Source organism: Poecilia reticulata, chromosome 7 (genome assembly GCF_904066995.2).
Source record: "Poecilia reticulata chromosome 7, P_reticulata-male-v2, whole genome shotgun sequence".
NCBI lineage: Eukaryota > Metazoa > Chordata > Actinopteri > Cyprinodontiformes > Poeciliidae > Poecilia > Poecilia reticulata.
The window spans coordinates 8963571-8982106 of NC_088836.1; the positions used below are offsets into that span (position 1 = coordinate 8963571).

Here is an 18536-nt window from a genome sequence, read left to right on the forward strand (position 1 = left end):
GCCTGGGACATCGAAGGTGGTGGCCTCATAGTATTCACTGACCATCAGTACAAGGTCCATAACCGGACGTTCAGAGGGGAGCTAAAGACCAGAGCAAGACCAGATTACCAACAAGATGAGCATCTGATAAAGGCCTCCAAAGGTGAAGAAAATTGCAATTATAAATGGTTACAATCTGCCCTACTGTGTAGTAATCCTCGTTCTGATCGAAGCCTACGATAAGAGGATTTACACCCTCAAGACTTACCGAGAGAAGATGTGGCACGGAATAGAGAGAGGACTCGTGGCAGCCAATAACCAAGAGATGAGCCGAGTAGTGGTGAGCCTGCAAGGACTAAGGTCTTCAGATCTGATGTGGGAAACCGCCCAGGCTATGAGTGAGAGAGGGATGTTGAACCTAGCTAAAAACTACAGCCACCTCTTCATGTTCAAAGAGTTGGTGGGGGTGATTGATCCCAAGCAGCACCCACTTCATTTGGTGCTGCTTGAGTTGGTGTAAACTCTAACAGAAGTCGGAGAGTCCACACCACGCTGTCTCCACAGCTCAATGCAAATGTGTGTGAGCGCACATACTACACACTTGGCTTTAAAGGCTAAGTTGATGCCGCTCAACACTCACCTTAAAAGTGAACCTGCACCAACATTTCACAATTATATGGCCATTCAGTGTTTTATTGATACCTTGTGTTTTAATTTAACTATTATTCCTTTAAGTTTTTATTTTCACCACCTTTTTTAACCACCTTAGTGACATCAACACCAGGGGTTAGAAAGCTTTACCCAAGATCCTCAGGCTCAGCTTCCTCAATGGAAGACGTGCTGGTGGAATTGAGAAGTTCTTCACAGAATTCTGTCCACTGACACACAATGCCCCGAGTGGAGGATGGTGAACCATCTGGACCAAGACGCCGGATGGTGGACCAGAATCACCTCAAAGTCAACCATATGACACGATCCAGGCACTGAGCAGTGAATACAGAACAGGTGTATATTGAGGGATCGGCTTTTTCATAGTCAGACAGGTCAGGGTCAGAGTAAGGGAATCCAAATCCAGGTCCAGACGGACAGGGTTCAAACGCCAGGAGGTCCAAATCCAGTGGAGTAGTTAAGGATTGGGGTTAAGGAAGGGCAACTTTACAGAAGGCAAGAGACAGACAGGTTAGTAACCGGGCAAATCAGTCAAGTAACTACAGCAGGCCTGAAGGTGTTACGGCTGAGGGATTCACAACAATCTGACGCTGTGTAAGAGGAAGATCTGTCCTTATATGGCAGCAGCTGGAGATCGGTGATGATGATCAGATGTGAGTGGTCACAGCTCTGCAGCAGCTGTGACACCATATTTGTCCAACTGGATGTTCAAGTTCCCCAATACAACACGGGAGTCCCTCTTCAATGACTCCTAAACGATTGTGTAATATGAACTACTTCTTTGTATATAAGCACAAACAGCAAGAACCCATCCTCCCTCATGTAGGTGGAGGGACCCTGCCGTTATGTTCACCTGGGTGAACTCCAATGTACATTTACCAAGAAGAGGAGGCAACAGGTATGCCCTCTACTGCTCTTTGCCTCTAAGCAGGGGCAATATCAGTGTGAAAGAGTTATTGCTGCTTGGAAAATACCTAGCATGGTGTATTTACCAATAAATAAGAGGCTATTCACACACATACCCTACAAACTCAGACATTTAGCAGAAATACAAGTTTCAAACTGTAGATTTAGGTTGCTTAGGTTCATAGGCCAAAGTTTTAGCTTGAGTGGATTTTCAAGTTGAAGTCTTTACCGCCCTAAATTTGTGTGTGTGTTTGAGTTGTTTTTTTAGATGAAGTCTCAAGCTGCTTAGGTTCACAAGTCGAAACTTCAGTCTGAGTTGACTTTTGTATTGAAGTCTTATGCTGTTTAGATTAAGATGTCATTTAGTCTGTGTGGATTTTCCAGAAAAAGAGTTTGGCTGCTTACAACCACTGCTCAAATTTTCCGTTTGAGTTGATTTTTCAGCTGCAAAGATTTTAGCTTGCTGTTGGGCTTCAACTGCAAAGTTTGGTGTTATCAGCAGGTCTACATTTTCTCCTACATCATCAAATTAATCTTTGATGCTTTTTGCTACTTTGTCAGGCAATACTTGCTCCTTTTGTTTTGTCTCAAGCTGCACCTTCATGTCTCTATTTGAATCTCTGACTTTATCTCGTGATTTCAGTTCTACCTTAACGTTGCTGCTTACTCTCCCTCCCTCTGACTGATTGCTCATGAGCATCACCTGCACTGTGCTGCTCCCCATTTAAACGGCTGCTAATCAGTGTAAGACCGTCTGTTGCCCCTGTCACAGCTTTCAAGCCCTGATTCATGTCCAAGGAGTTTCTGGCTCCTGTGGATTCCCCATTACTGGTAAATCTCTTTTTGTGTTTTCCCTGTTTTTCATCCAATCACGAGTCTCATCTCTGTTTTTGTGTTCCAGACCTACCAGTGCAATCACCCCTAGTGGAGCCCCTTCTACACCATCTCATTATTTTTAATAAAACGTGTGATGATCTCTTGTATTGGCTGCTTATTGGGTTCTGGCTGATTTTACTTGAACGTAACAGTATTGTGCTCATTTTGGGCTATCTGATCAATTTGGTTTTTACCTCCTCCAAGTCCAAAATGTTTTTTAGTACTTTTCTCATTGTAAGCTGCTTAGGTTCACAAGTCGAATCTTCAGTCAGTTGATTTTTGCATTGAAGTGTTATGCTGTTTAGATTAAGATGTCATTTAGGCTGTGTGGATTTTTCAGCAAAAGATTTTGGCTGCTTACAATCACTGCTCAAATTTTCAGTTTTAGAATTCGGCCTGATCTGCTCTGTGAGAAACTCCAGAAAACACAGCTGGAGGCCTCAACTATCAGCTAACTCTGTGACTACCTGATAGGCAGACCACAGTTTGACTGAAGGACTTTTCAGCAACACAGACGCACCCCAGGGCACTGTACTCTGACCATTTCTTTTCACACTCTATACTTCAGACTTTCAGCACAAGTCTGACTACTGTCTTCTACAATTTCACTGTATGGAAAAGACCATATTCTCCCAGGTAGGAAGAGATTTTAAGTTATGTGGTTGAGCCTCAGAGTTACAGCACTCTGTTATTCAGTGTAAAAAATATTGAAATTCCCCTAATGTTGCAGGCAAATTAAATTTGTTTAAAATTTATTGGAAATGAAGGAGGGTCCCTTCATCACTGAACAGCTGTTTAATCATTGTAATACCTTGTTCCATCCTGCCCTTATAAAAAAGCAACTTATTTTTATTTAATATATTCACATGGTTCAAGATATAATATCTCGTAGGAGGGAACTTTTGACGGGTTTCTTTACCAAAAGTTTCCAGGCTAGAAGAGCTTGGGCACCTTTATCTCAATTTAGTCTCAATTTTATAATCCCGCTTAAGTAAACATTTAGTTTCACCCAAAAGTTTGAAAATATAATTTGAAAAACTGATCCAGATTGTTTTTATTTTTATTATTGGTCAGATTTTTACTTTAAATTAGTTGCTTAACATTTTTAAAAGTTAAAACTGCTAGCCTGCCATATTTCCTAGGATTCCATAAAAATATTTATTCAGATATTGGGTTTCTTTTTGTTTCTTTTAATTTTTTAGATATTTATTCAACTACTTGGATAAAGCTGGTGGTGCTACATGATTTTTAATCTTTTTTAATTCTTTCTTCCAAATGTGGGATTTCAGACTTAAGCGGTATACCACTATTTTCTGGGTAATTATGTTTTTTGAGTGGTAACAGGACAGATTACTCAACTACAAGTTTATGCACAAGTAAACAAATCTGACTGCTGCAAATGCTTTTGTTTTCCGATTGTATAGCTTGATGTACTTGCTTCCAAAAATTACATAAGGTACAAGAATTTTCTTTAAAAAAAGACGAAACATAAATATGCATGTGATCGCATGCTTGCTCAGTTGGTGTTTTTCTTAGTGGATGCCTGGTGAGTCATCTAAACTTTACCTGAAAGTGAAGAAGTAAATAAATCAGATCTGTCTGTTTTATTAAAGTTGCTCAAATAAAATATATAACATTTGTAAAATGTTTTAATTTGTTGAGAGGGATCGCACAGACTTATAAAACAGTTTTGTGTCCATGCTTACATGCTGTCCACACCTTTCAGTCCAGTAGGTGGCAGTAAAGCTACTCAAGCTGCGTGTGAGCTTCCCAACAACTCTCAAAAGAAGAAGAGCTCAATCGAACTCCTTTCATTTCTTTTCGGCAGCATGACTAACATGGAAAAGTGGCCCGAAATAGAGAAAGCAGCGACAGAGCAGAGACGTGAGCTGGTTTTACAGGGCGGTGGTGTTGATGAGAGGATTTCTTCCTGCGGGGGGCTTCCCTCTTCTCTTTATTCCCTGCAGCTGCTGAATTATCTTGAAGTCAGCCAGTGTCCGAGTTTGACAGAGATCCATGTGGAAATCCAACATCTGACCAACCTCCAAAGCCTCGTCCTGTGCAGGAACAAGCTGACCTCTGTCCCAGATGTCATCGGCATCCTGAAGTCGCTAAAGGTCCTGGATCTGTCCGTCAACAACCTTAAATGCTTGCCACATGGGCTCACTCAGTTAAAGGAACTGAATACTCTTAATGTGAGCTGCAACTGCTTGGAGGGTCTTCCAGATGGCCTGAGTCAGTGCACCAAGCTGGCGACCATCAATGTTTCCAAGAACCAAATCACTACTTTCCCTCCTGATCTCTTCTCTGAGCGACTGGACCTGTTCAGCACCCTGGTTGCCTCTGATAACTCAATCCAGGAGCTGAGTGGAGAGATTTGCAAGCTATCAGCTCTAAAGGTGAGATCTCACAAAGCACTGTGCAGTCCATCACGACAGACTAGCAAGAGTGTGGCAAAGTCATAGTGACTCAAAAGGAGCTGCAGAGATCCACCGAAAATCTGTCAACAGTTGCTGAAAGTAAGCAATTAGAAGTTATTTTTTAAAGTGTATCAAAAGTCATGTAAAGGATACATGGCGCCTGGAACAAGGTGCTCTAGTCAGATGAGACCAAAATGTAATTGTCAGATCTATATGCAGTATACCAGGTGTGGCAAAAAAGAAAAAAAACTAATAACTTTTCCAGTGCTATTGCATGGTGGTGGCAGAATCAGGTTGTGAGATGCCTTAGTTTAGCAGGGACAGGAAAGCTGGTCATGATGGAAGAGAGAATGAGCTAAAAGTTTGGGCAATTTCTGAAGGAAACGTGCAAGACCCTGATAAAGTGTTGAGACTGAACAGGATGTTCACTTTCCAGCAGGACAACAACCCCTAAACATACAACTATAGGTGCAGTACAATGGTGTTGGTCAAAACATTACCATGTTTAGGAATGGCCCAGTCAAAGTTCAGACTTAAATCCAACTGACAATCTGTGCCTAGACTTGGAAAAAATCCTGAAAATATCTAGGACTAAGCTTGAGGTATTTTTGCAATGAAGATTGTGGAAAAGTCCCTGTCTCCTGGTGTGAAAAGCTAGAGGCATACCCTGCAAAACTGGTTCTGCAATCTTTAGTCACAGGAAGTATGAACACATATGCACCCCACACTTTTCACGGTTTTCTTTACCAAAAACATGAAAAACCGTTTATCATTTTCCTTGTACCTCACAATAATGCACAACTTTGTATTGGTCTATTATACAGATGTAAACAATGAATCGAATTACGATTAACTGTCGAATGAATGTTTTATTAGATTAAAATTGGTTCCCAACTACTATTAACTTTTAATGCAAGAGAAGAGTCAGGTTTTTAAGAAAATGGCTGTTTATTAATTGTTAGTCGGTCAATAAGATCAGTCAACTTTAGACTAAGTCATTAATCAAGAACTTTCATCCGTAGTCTATTACATAAAACCTCCATATAAAATCTTGAAGTTTACAGTTGTAATGTGACAAAATGTGCTATTTTTCTAGGGTGTGAAACTCAGCTTGTGCATACGGTTTTGTCTTCCTTACACCGGCCTTCCCAGGTGCTGGATGTCTCCAACAACAAGCTGAGTGAGATTCCTTCAGATCTGAGCGACTGCCCCAAGTTAAAGGAGATCAACTTCAAGGGCAACAAGCTTAGCGACAAGCGCCTGGAGAAGATGGTCAATGGCTGTCAGACCAAGTCCATCCTAGAGTACCTGAGAGGCAAAGGAAGAGGAAGACGGGATGAAGAGGGAGGTGACTCTGACAAGAAGAAAAAGCAGCAGCAGCATAAGAAGAAGAAGGGAAAGGTGAGAGAGGAACAAGACGAGGTGGAGGACCTGAACAAGATGGTGGTGAGGGTGCTCCATGTCTCCGAGGCACCCACAGCGCTCACAGTTAAGGTCAGCGCTGAGGTCAAAGATGTCCGACCGTACCTGGTGTGCTGCCTGGTCAGAGGAATGAGTCTGAAGCCAGGGAATGCTCTCAAACGCTTCCTAATTGCTCAGGTTAAAACCAAACACCCAAAATGCTATGTTTATGTTTGCTTCCTACCACTAGTTAGTAACGTGTTACTACTCACATGTTTTGCAGACAAAGCTCCACGATGATTTGTGTGGTAGAAGAACAATTGCAACCATCGCGACCCATGATGCGCAGCTTGTGAAAGGTCCACTGGTTTACGATGTGAGACCACCGACCCGACTGAAGGTACACTGCTGCAGAGGGTTTCCATTTGAATGCAGCTTCCTCAGCAGCAGTTCTAAATTACTGTGCAAAAGTCTTGGCCATCATCAGCAGGTTAATTCACCAAAGGAGCATAAAAGAAATCCTTAACGGGCCTTCAGGAAACCAAAATACTGCAGGAACCTCTTCGACTAAATATTATAAGGAGTGGTGGAAAACGTCTGCACGGTGTTGTGTAGATGCCATTTAGATGAAAAGCATCTAAAGTTTCTCTCTTGAATGAAATATTTCTCAGGTGGTGCCCCTGGGTCGGAGGGAGATGACGGCCGTCGAGCTGATAAGACAGCTTCATTTAGAGGCCGATGAGCTCAGGAAGCAGAAGAAGAGGCAGAATGTGACTGGCCTCCACAAGTCAGTAACCCTTCCACACAACATTACATCTGCAGACTTGGTTTCCTCTGGAAATGTCAATATTGCATCAGACCACAAAAAATGACTTCATGACAGCTTAATATTATAGACCTGTTATGACTTGCACAGTCATGGGGAGGATTGCTGACCTGCCTGCTTCCTCAAGGAAGGCAAGCAATAGAAGGTCTTCGTTAAGGAAACTTTAACAGGGAGAGCATATTGATGAGGACTTGAGTGGAAGTGTCAGAAGAAAAAAGACTGGACTGTTGCTTGGTTGTCAAAAATCCTCTTTTGAGATGGTCCCAGAGAAGGAGTGGCAAGGAAATACATTTCAGTCGGCAAAAACACCCCTGTGTTTTATTTGTCTCATGTAGTATTCTGTTGCGATGTGCTGGTCCTTCAAAAACATCTTTGTCTCTGCCAAGTAGTTTATAGATTTCTTCTTCAACAGATACCTGCAGCTTTTGGAAGGAAAATCCATCTACCCCTGCTTGGTGGATGCAGATGGAGATGTGATCTCATTCCCACCAATTACTAACAGTGAGAAAACCAAGGTCTGTGCTTAGTGTTTGTCTGCTGGGTTTCTTTTGAAGACCCTTTGACAGTTAAATGAGTTTTGAACAACACTCATTTAAACCATTTGCAGAAATCAAATCGTATTTAATTTGGCACGTGTATCTGGTTTTGCAAGATGACTCTGTCAGACCCCAATATATTGTTTTGATTCTTCTAATATTATAACATCTTTCTTGTGCAGATCAAGAAGACGACTACAGAGTTGCTGATAGAAGTGACGAGCTCAACCAGCCTTCAGACCTGTAAAGATGTCATGGATGCCTTGATCATAGTAAGGGTCCAATTTTCCTTTATCTTGTTTTGCGGATACTATTTCGTTTTCTCTGTAGATTACCAATAAATCAAACTTTCACATCTGACAAGCGTCAGGATGTATGAAAATGAAGTGTTATATTTCACGTCCCTGTTTGTTCTTAAGATGGAGGTAGAGGAATGTTTTTAAAAAGATTTGATCTCTGCTCATTTCCAAGACCTGATTGTGAACAAATGTTGATGTACATTTTTTTTATTATGATTTTTTTTTACTTTTTTTTATTTCCAAGCACCAGCAAATTATTGACCTAATTCCCTTTTCCTATTGTCAGAAGTTGTTCTTCCCTTTTTTCTATGTTTCCTTCCCTCCCTCACTGCCCTCTTTCCTTTGCCTTTTTATTCCTCGTCTTTTCTTTCTCCTCATGCCATTTTGCAGCATCTTTCCTTTCTTATTTCTTATTGTGCCTTTATTCCTAATTGCTCTTTTCTTCTGTAACTGTATCCAACCTGCCTTCCTTCATTCTGGACTTCCTTTCCTCTCTCCATTGTGTCCAGTCTTCTCTGTCATTAATTCTTTGTACTCATGTCTCCCTCCTAGTCTTCCCTTCCTTCCTTTCCAGGTGTGCTTTCTTACTTCTTAAATGTTTATTATGCCCAGGTAGTGTTGCCTGGGCCTAATAACCAGGACAACACTCCCTGCAAAAATCTTTTCTTGTCTTTTAGTGTCTGATTAAAATTTAAGCTACGTTACAATGCGGATTTGCCTAAATGTTTAACAATGAATTAGATTCATTCCGCATTTGTTTCAGGGCTTTTTAATTAGAGGTCATCAAATTAGAAATGCTAATTTAATTGTTCTGCCATTTGTTTGTGCAGCAGCAGCTTCATTGTACGGTTGTTTGCTTCCTCACCAGAAAATGGCAGAGTTGAACAAGTTCACTGCCGAACATCAGGAGGAGGCTGGGTCAGACGGAGAGGAGGACAGCGCACGGCAGCCAGCCGCCGACGCAGAAACCTCCAGCCAACTCATCGTCCAGCAGGTCCGAACCGTTGATCAAGATGGGAACCTGAAGGTTGTTTACCCGTCAAAAACGGATCTCTCCAAAGAAATCAGTAACTTCACTGTCATTTGGTAGTAATATTTTATGTCAACACCAATTTACATCCTATTATTTTAAGTTTTCTCTTTTGAACCCTGAGCTTTTATCACAGTCATTTTGGTGCGATGCATCCGTCTAGTTTTCACACATTCAAAACAAACACATTTGTATGAAGTATTGACCGAGTGTAAATGTACCCCCATAGCTATTGCATGATTTCTTTTCATATTTTTGGATGAATCCCCAAGCAACAAATACTTCAAATGTGATCTTTTTTTTTTTTTTTACGCACACAAATGCCCTTTGGTTAGTGACGCTTACTTTAACTGATGACTTTTTCTTCAGATTTATTTTGATTCATTAACTTTATCTATTATTCTATTATAATAGATATTATTCTATTCTAGATCTATTTATCTATTCCGTTTTGGCATAATCTTTTCTCTCATGCAGGGGACAACATGGTAACTGAACCAGAATGTGGGGTTCAGTCAGAAAAAAATCATGAACACAACAATGACAGATGCCAAATGTTTTATTTCTTGACAGTTTTAATTCTTTAAGCAGACCTGAGTAATGTAACTCCTCAATGGGAACCAAACACACTTGCCAACATTTGCTGAAAAAAATCTAATCAAATAATCTGGTCCAATTACAGACCTTAAACATTAGCATGACCTATACTAATCTGGGTATGATTTTGTACTTGAAATAAAATCTTGTATGTGCTAACAATGTGTTTTCCAATTCTTGTGTTGGTCATGCAGATCTTTCTGAAGTCACTCAAAAATCTGCAAATAAAACAGAATTTTCAAATCAGAAAAGAAACTTGCTGCTACGGATATTTGCTCTAAGAAAATGGCACACCTTTGTCATAAAGTGTCAAAAAAAGCCTTTAAGCTACTCACATTCACAAGTGTAAGCCACCTCCAGGTACTTGAATGTGCCTATGCACGGGTCTCCAAAAACTGAGTTGCGGGCTCTGATTGTGCAGCTGTTTTTCCCGTTACAGCTGCGGATGACCAGGTGACAGACATACTGTTAATGCTGCTTTCCCAGTGAAACAAAAAGTGTCTTTTTTTTTTTTTAAGTAGTTTTTTCCTTTTCCATTTAGGTGTGTTTTAAAATGTGTCTCTTAATCGAGAGAGGGTAGGACAGTCACACAGAAGCAAGGCTGCAATTTTGCAGCACCAGCCCTTCTGACTTACACCAGCAGCCAATGTGGGTGAAATGTTCTGTCTCGTGCAGGCGGACCGGGAATCGAACCGACAGTCCTCCGATTGCAGGGCCAGCAGTAATAAGACCAGAATATGGCTGGTGAGATTGACTGTGGTTTATCAGATAATTAATGACTTAAGAAAGGAAGTAATTATTTCATGTAGGGCCAGGTTAGTTTGGTTAGTTGTTTTTGTTTCCCTCTTAATAGTATTACTTGTTTATACTTGGTATGAATTTTTGTAAATTAAATTTTGCTTAATCTGAAAGTTATAAGTGGAACAAAAAAGAAAAGTCAAGAGATCTCTTTGGAGACCATCATTTCATAGCTCTACTAAATGCTAATGTTTCCACTGGATCTTGTCACGGATACACTGTAAAACTTTTGAGCCGCATTTAGTTGTGTCTGAGGTTAAAATGGTGTGAGGAGTTTTATGATGTTATTTTATGTTCATTTCCCTTAGGAAAATGACCCAGTACTTACGTTTGAGCCACTATGTTGGTGGGGTTTGAGCAGTAAACGTTTTCAGTTTGAGAGGCAGGTCGTCTGTACGAGCAGGTGGTGTGGTCTCGGCGTCCGTAGTCGGCCCCATAGACAAATATGACCTGCCCGTAATCTGATCGAGAGCAGGACAATAACTTGCACACACAGCAGTGATAAAGTAATCATGCCCACGTATGTTTAATTCATACTCACCCATTTGTAAATGGAAAATAAGTACTCACCACAATTCAAATGTGCATAGGAGTGTTCACATGTGACAAGACGATCTGTGAAAATGAACAACATGGACAACCTTAGACATTTCACAACTTTATGTGCAGCTCAGCTCAGTTCTTAGTGCCGTTCAGAGGTGACTGACTTGCTGGGAGGCAGGTGTAATTGGTCTCCAGATACTTGGCGATGCCGACGCAGGGATCGAGGCTGCGAACGTCACCCGTGTTGAACTCACAAACCCTCTTGCCATCACACCTGTTACAATGACAGTGGAAGCACGCCACTGAATTCCTCAATAACGCAATAAAAGAAAAATAATGTATTCAGAAGATTAAATATAATCACTAAATCTCTGACTCCTCACCAGTTAGTTCTTCTAGACCTAAATGTTGCGCATCTTTTAAGTAAAGGGTACTTTCCTGTTTTTTTTTTTTTTACTCTCAGTTATCTTTTATGCTGCAGATTTCAACCATTGCTTTTATGCAAAGTTGTAAATGTCTATTGGTTGTTTGAGGTAATTATTATGCTGAAATATTATTTGTCATGAACAATAAAATTTGTTCCCATGACTTTCTGTCCAGTCCAAAGAAAAAAAATAGTTTCAAATAGGAAACAGTAGGCTGCTAATAAAATGCCCTTGATTTATCATAATCAAGTGAGCACATTTATAAAGGCAGGACTTTGGTCAGCTTGCAGGTCTGGGTCCTGACACAACGCTGTGGCGGAAGACATCAGGAAAGACCTGAGAGTAGCAACTCCTCTAATTTATCTTGGAAGGAAATTTGGCAAATTTTCAAACCATTTAAAGATCCCTGCTCTAATGTAAGAACCAGGATTCACATGTGCCAAATAAATAAATAAATAAATATTTGTGACAAAAATGTAACTTTCCAAGCCATAACCTGCTCTCAGTGGCTCAAAAAAAGTTTGTATGCACAATGTGCAACACATAGGCGCGCTGCACTTGGGGGGGGGGGGCGCCAAAGCGACAGCTAAAAAAATATTTTTAGTCGCCATTTTCTATATTTAACAGCCGTTTGTGCGTGTGTGAGTGATTTGATCAATAACAGAGGCACAACACTGATTATGCACCTCTCAGGAGGGATGCCGCAGACAGCTCGGAAGGTACAATACTTGCGCCCCCACCTGCTGTGCGTAGCGACATAGTTTTTTAGTTGAAGCTGGCCATAATGAGACTACCTGTTTTTGATGATGTCCACAGCGCCCTCTTGAGAGCACTGTGTGTTGGCAAGCTGCTGGGGAGACTTGCCCTCACTGCAGATCCGTCGGTCAGCTCGTCCATACAGGGCTGACTGCACACTGATCACTCCGTTATCTGTTACACACAACAGAAAACCATAAGATTTGCTTTAATTTTTGTACCTAATATGTAAAGACAGTTTTCCAGATACAACAAGCTTTACAAGTGTACAATCAAGCCATTTTCATATGAGCACAGCTGCAGTAACTTTTATAAAGAAATGTTTCTTTTTTACATATTTGTTAAAGCTATCACCATCACAGTATAATATGAAACAGATAATCTGTGTAAAAAAAAATCATTCTCCTCTGCCTTCTATTGTCCTGCTGTCAACTACAAAAATGCACTGCTCCTGGTAAAAAAAAAAAAAAAACATTACAGGTTATCACTTCAAAAGTCCAATCACAGCTTACACAATCATCTTTGTGTACACATTGACCGGGAGAGGTGCATTTTTGCAGATGGCAATAGTAACACTGGGAAGAGGAGCTCTAGCTTTTCACAGATTACCTTTCATACTATGCTTTCCCGGCATGGTGACAGTTTTAACATGCAAGAAGCGTTTTTGTAAAAGTTACATACTCTGACTTTTAATGTAAGATTTATTCAATTGTAAAGTAAATTTAGATCTTTTAGCTAACCACAGCTCAAATGCTGGATATTATCGCTGTCATCACAGGTTGTGGCCTTTTCGGTAACAGCAACTGTAAAAAATAAATAAATAAATATAAGTGCTTTAAGTAAAAAAGTAATAGTTATGTAAATTTCCATAACTGTAAATACTTACCAGATACCATGGCAAGCTGTTGCAAGCACTAGGGATGGAGGAAAGTGCCAGATTGTAATAATATAATAATAATTATATATATATATATATATATATATATATATATATATATATATATATATATATATATATATATATATATATATAAGATATAGAAGGAAATGTCAGTTTGGTTCTCTAGCTGTGGCGGCGTTCCTGACTGTCTGGATCAAAGCTGAAGTTGGCTTCCGTTTGTAGCTTCTGATTCGGAAAATGGCTAAAGAGCGATTAGAACGGAGGCTCAGATGTATTTGCTGAACATTTTCTGTAAAACATTTTTATTGAACAGTACAATAGGTTCATAACGGCAACGGCTGTTCGTAACCAAGCAACCAAAATAAACAGAAGGCTAGATAGTGGCAAAAGACAAAAAATTAGATCCTGTTAAGCATTCTTCAAAATAAAAGACTTCTTCTCTTTTCCCTTTTTGTCAAAATAAATCATAAATAAAGCTTTGAATTTAATTATTTTTCACATCACCTTTTTGTAATTATGTACAATCAAGTTACATTTAGTAAATAATAATAAGCATTTAAATTATACTTAACATATGACTGTAATTAAGTAACTCCGTCCATTTTCTTTACACCCTTGTACGTTAGTGGGCTCGGGAGGGGTGTTCAGATGACGGCAGGGGGCGCTGGCGGAAATTTTCACTAAAAGGGGGAGCTGGGATTACTTTGTGGGGCATTTGCTCGAAGGTAAACTTTACACCTTAAATGTACAACAATACCAGTTTAGACTTTGAGCAGGTTGCTAAAACGGTATTGTGTAACATTAAAACATGCTTGGCTGTAACCGTATCGATGGTAGTTTATCATCAGAATACCGGAGCTATAAGGTTTACGTCAGTCTGCTTTTTTCCATCGATACGCGCTTCCCGACTGCTGCACACCTTATGGGGTAAAAAAAATAAAAACTAAATAAAGACGATGCGCACATTGCACAAAACTCAGAAGCAGGAGAACCGTGGCATAGAACTGAGCAACAAACTATTAATCTATAAATCAATAGACAGGTCTAAATATATAATCCATGTTTCTGTCTCATATTTGTATGGCATTAAAAGGATCTGGAACTTTTGTTTTTCCACTGAAATCTCTGGTTTACACAGTAAATGCCATGTGGGTGAAATTTTATGGATGATACTCTGATGTCCCATTCTCCTGAAGACAGCACAGAGCTGCACCACCAGAAACTCACAGAAAAGAGAGGAACAGTTATGATTGATATAGTTGGAGTTATATACAGGGGTGAAAGTAGTTTTAAATTCTTTTATAATAAAATTATATATATATATATATATATATATATATATATATATATATATATATATAGAGATAGATAGATAGATAGATAGATAGATAGATAGATAGATAGATAGATAGATAGATAGATAGATAGATAGATAGATAGATAAGCTGGTAGCTCTTGAATTGCTACAAAATAAAGCTGTATTTTCCTCAACCCAATGTTGACACCTTGAGTTGTCAAGATGAATTTAGGCCATGAGACCTTAATTCTGAACACCATGGCATGGAGTGCATCCCAATTTTCCATGTCTGGCATATAACCATTTATTTTAGCTTTTAAACTGGTTCTATTGATCCTGTGTCCATATAGAGGGATAATCAGTAGCCCAGCATCATGACCTGTTTGTTCTGAAGATCCTGCAGCTTCCACTTCTCTTCCTAACATGGCGCCTCCTCACCCTGACTCTCATACTGATAGGAGGAACCACAGAGCTCTGTTAGGTTAAAGCTCATCTTCTGAAGTTGGGATATTTTTCCTCCAACAGGTTCCAGAGGAATCACCTCAAACCAGATGTTGGACTGGATTTTATTTCAATGTCATTTGTGAATGTTAGAGCCTCGTTTTCAACAGTGGAGCTATAAAGGTTGAAAAAGGTTATCATTAAGTCTCATCACCATCAATATTTCCACTAAGTAAGAGGCAAAAAAAAATTGTTTTTTGATGAATGTAACCATTCATCTATGAAAATGTTTCCTCTTTCATAGAAACAACATTTGTCACATTCCTCTCCACAAAACAGCATGAAGTCAGACTGGATGTAGAGTGTGAACACAAAGCTTCTTGCCACAAATTATCAAATGATTATAGGTCTGGATTTGACTAGACCTTTCTAACACATGGATAAATTGGTGATCTCTGATCCTCAAGAGCCAGTGTACCAGACTTTTAGAAGTCTGGTACACTGGTACACTTCCCTTGTCCTACACACTTGAATTAAATGGCTGAACGGCATCACTAGCATGCAGTCAAGGGCCTGGTTCCACCTACTTGTGGGCAGAGCCTGTGTAGCAATGATTGATAAAACTACCCTTGGAGGTTGATTTTGTTATCAGGGATGGTCTGAGATGGAGAAGAGCTGGTGCAGCTGGTTGTTGTAGCGTGACAGAGAACCTTCAAGAAAAACATAGTTGAGTCTGACAGTATGCTCCTTCTCTTCCTCTGTGCTCTTCAGAGACCATTTCTCCACCATGGTGAATGTACTGGGAGACATCTGTGGTGTGGCTGTCATCGATCATCTGTGCCACGATGACCTGATGGCCTACGAAATTGACAGGTAAATTAAATCATTAAAATGACGTGTTCGTTTGCAGACACAATATTGCCAGAAGTATTCACTTCCCGATCCAAATCACTGACTTTAGATTTTCCAGTGACTTTCACGGTTACAGTTGTGTGAAATCTAGCCCTGAGGCTGAGGAAAAAAGAGTGCTCTCAGAAGAAATAGTGGTACCGACATAGTCAGTGGCGGAACAAGTCGGCGTCGGGCCTGGGGGTGGGGTAATGACCGGGCCCTTTATACCCAAAATAAGAAAGTTTATGAAAACATCATTTTATAAAGTGCTAATAAAAGATACTCATATTTGTCGTAAAAATACTCCAATCTACCTAGTTTGCAATCCGTTCCTAAGTATCTGACTGATGACGACGTTGTGGATGGTTGGTGACATGTTTTACCCAGAATACACTTGGAGACAATATCGGCGATCAGTTTGTAAATTTGTATGTCATAAAGTTAAATGTAAGAATGAAAATAAAGCCAGTCATGTCGCACAACATTTTATTCAATATTTTACACCCACTATGTCACCAAAATCAGTCGGTCTTGTAAAGTTTTTAGCAACCATGAGTCAACAATGACTGGGGCAGCCTGCTATGTAATCTACTGAGGGACCCCATTTTATAATCTACATATACCATACTCAACGGGAGAGGGGCCACCTTCTCCAGCTCTCACCAGACTTGGATCTTTTAAGTCATAATCTGCCTCCCATCCATCCCCCCCGCCCCCCCATTCCCCCATAGCTCCGCCTCTTGACATAGGATGCTACCTGTGTACTACCTCTAGCCACTACATTTCCCCTACTGGACTCTGCTCCACTGTTCACATGTTGTCTCCAAATCCAGCCTCAAAATCATCATAAAAGGTGCAATAAAGGCTTTCCTCCCTCATCTCTGAAAGACAAACCAATTCTTCTAAGTGCTCCTGCTGGCCTTTTGCCTCTACTGAGTTGAAAGCATCTTCACATATTGCGCTTTCCCAAAAAAGTATTTTTTGTTTGCTTTTTGCCGTCTCATCACCATTCTCTCTAAAGAGATCTGGTTGACAAGGCTGCCAGCTATCTCCAAGTTGTTTTAGCTGCTGAACAAACTACTTGTAATCTTAGGAAGGGATGTAATACTTCTACTAAAGTTTGACAGCCTTATTTATGTTTAGGATAATGTGGTATTGAAATGTACCTGACTTAAATATGCTGTAAAACTGTCTAAAATTAATGAATCACCCTTTTGAGCAGGTGGTAACAGGGCTTGATTGCTTGTTTGTCTATGTATAAAATTGAAAATAAAATACATAATGGAAGAAAAAAAACAACAACAGTCTATTTCAGCTTCTGTCTTTAAGTAGAATATAGAAGACAATAAAAGGTAGACAAGACAGGCTAGACAACAGTTTCCAGCACCACAGGTTGTTGCTGAACTGACTAGCAGTTACTATTCTGACTGTAGCAGGAGGTGATCTATTCCACCTCCGAATGTGAAAGTATCCTTATATTTCTTTAATCTTAAATTCTTTCTTTGTATTTTAAAGACTTTTTTCACTGTCACAGCTTATCCAGATTATTACTGATGTTACTTATGCTTTCTATTTTTCTTGCTAGTGTTAGAGACATTGGAGAGGTCGAAAAGAACTTAAGCTGTTTGGAGCCTAATAAGAAGCTCATCCCCCGTCCTTCCCATCCAGCCTCAAGATCAATTTCATAATAGCGAGGGGATCGTCTCCGCACCTCATTGACACCAACAAGCTGAAACCTGAGGACAGGGATGGCAGCACCCTGGGGTGTCTGAGCTGTTCATTTCCCTGCTCGCTTATAGTTATTGCTAGTTGGACAGTGTCATATCAGTTTATTCATCTGTATTTATTTTCCATTTTATTTCAGTTTTTGCGACCTTTAAATGATCTATTTATATATTCCTAATGTATTGAGTTTTTAATAATTATAAGTATTGTTATGCGTTTGTAGATAATTAAACTTTATTATTCTGCATTTTATTGTTGTTTATGGATATGGATGTTTGCTTTGTATCGTTGAACATGCTGCTCAGCAATGAAGTTAAGTCAGCCGAGATGAAATCAACTGGCGCAGTTAAAAATCCAGCAACAAAGAAACCACAAAGAAAAACAGAAAATCTGCAGTACGACATTCACTGAATGTGTTGCTGAATGAGGAATTAACTGCAAGACGCTTTTGATCAACACTCAAGCTGCAAAAGGAAAATCAAAAGTTATGATAAGCAATGAAATTAGCTGCAGGGTGTGGCCTGTGGTGTTCACAGTGCACCCTGCTGTGCGTTAACTGTCTAATTATAGATTAAAAACTCTGTTTGGTTGTAATTAAAAAGTTTTAAAGGAACATTGAATTGTAGGTTGCAGTTAATAAAAGTAGCTGCAGGTTAAAACAGGGCGTGTTCATAAGTATTCAGATCCCTTCCTCAGTGTTGAGTGGAAGCAACCTTTTGAGCCAGTTAGAGCCATGAGTCTTCTTGGGAAGATGATGATGCAGCAAGTTTTTCACTCCTGGGTTTGGGGATCTTCTGACATTCTTCCTTGCAGATCCTCTCCAGTTCCATCAGGGCGGATGGCGAAGATTGGTGAACAGCCATTCACAGGTCTCTCTAGAGATTATCAATTGGGTTTAGGTCACAGAGTTGTTTTGAAGCCACTCCTTTGTTATTTTAGCTGGGTGTTCATTGTCTTGTTGGAAGGTGAACCTCCAGGTTCTGAGGACTCTGGGCGAGGTTTTCTTCCAGGATCTCTGCACCTGGTTGCATTTATTTTTCTGTCAATTGCAACCAGTCGTCCGGTCCTAGCAGCTGAAAAACATCCCATGGCATGATGCTACCACCACCATGTTTCCCTGTTAGGATTGTATTGGCAAGTTATGAGCAGTTCCTGATTTTCTCCAAACATGCCGCTTAAAACTAATGCCAAAATGTCCAATCTTCATCTCATCAGACAAG

At 40.0% G+C, this 18536-nt stretch overlaps 2 protein-coding genes and 1 long non-coding RNA gene across 3 annotated transcripts; 2 read left to right on the plus strand and 1 right to left on the minus strand.

The window, feature by feature from the left end:
• The first annotated feature begins 4111 nt into the window (after nucleotides 1–4111).
• lrrc47 (leucine rich repeat containing 47) lies at nucleotides 4112–9701 on the plus strand. The gene is made up of 7 exons (XM_008413102.3): nucleotides 4112–4829; nucleotides 6003–6449; nucleotides 6535–6651; nucleotides 6923–7038; nucleotides 7490–7592; nucleotides 7796–7885; nucleotides 8781–9701. The coding sequence occupies exons 1-7, from the start codon at nucleotides 4137–4139 to the stop codon at nucleotides 9000–9002; spliced, it is 1788 nt and encodes a 595-aa protein (XP_008411324.2). The 5' UTR covers nucleotides 4112–4136; the 3' UTR covers nucleotides 9003–9701.
• LOC103467082 (L-rhamnose-binding lectin SML-like) lies at nucleotides 9484–12985 on the minus strand. Its single transcript, XM_081608793.1, has 8 exons — nucleotides 12948–12985; nucleotides 12802–12864; nucleotides 12100–12235; nucleotides 11045–11154; nucleotides 10908–10952; nucleotides 10666–10798; nucleotides 9875–9978; nucleotides 9484–9757 (listed from the first exon to the last, which is right to left on the minus strand). Exons 1-8 carry the CDS (start codon nucleotides 12955–12957, stop codon nucleotides 9750–9752), a joined length of 609 nt encoding a protein of 202 aa, XP_081464919.1. The 5' UTR covers nucleotides 12958–12985; the 3' UTR covers nucleotides 9484–9749.
• Nucleotides 12986–14339: 1354 nt separating this feature from the next.
• LOC145552190 (uncharacterized) lies at nucleotides 14340–17563 on the plus strand. Its single transcript, XR_014088142.1, has 2 exons — nucleotides 14340–15573; nucleotides 17177–17563. It is a non-coding gene; the product is annotated as an uncharacterized LOC145552190 (long non-coding RNA).
• The last annotated feature ends 973 nt before the right edge of the window (nucleotides 17564–18536 follow it).

Coding starts and splice junctions, on each gene's coding strand:
- lrrc47 (XM_008413102.3), top strand. CDS start 4,137: ATGCTGTCCACACCTTTCAGTCCAGTAGGTGGCAGTAAAGCTACTCAA. Junction 6,652..6,922: donor GACCACCGACCCGACTGAAG/GTACACTGCTGC, acceptor AATATTTCTCAG/GTGGTGCCCCTGGGTCGGAG. Junction 7,886..8,780: donor TCATGGATGCCTTGATCATA/GTAAGGGTCCAA, acceptor CTTCCTCACCAG/AAAATGGCAGAGTTGAACAA.
- LOC103467082 (XM_081608793.1), bottom strand. Junction 11,155..12,099: donor GTGGACATCATCAAAAACAG/GTAGTCTCATTA, acceptor TCATTGTAACAG/GTGTGATGGCAAGAGGGTTT. Junction 10,799..10,907: donor CTATGCACATTTGAATTGTG/GTGAGTACTTAT, acceptor GCTCTCGATCAG/ATTACGGGCAGGTCATATTT.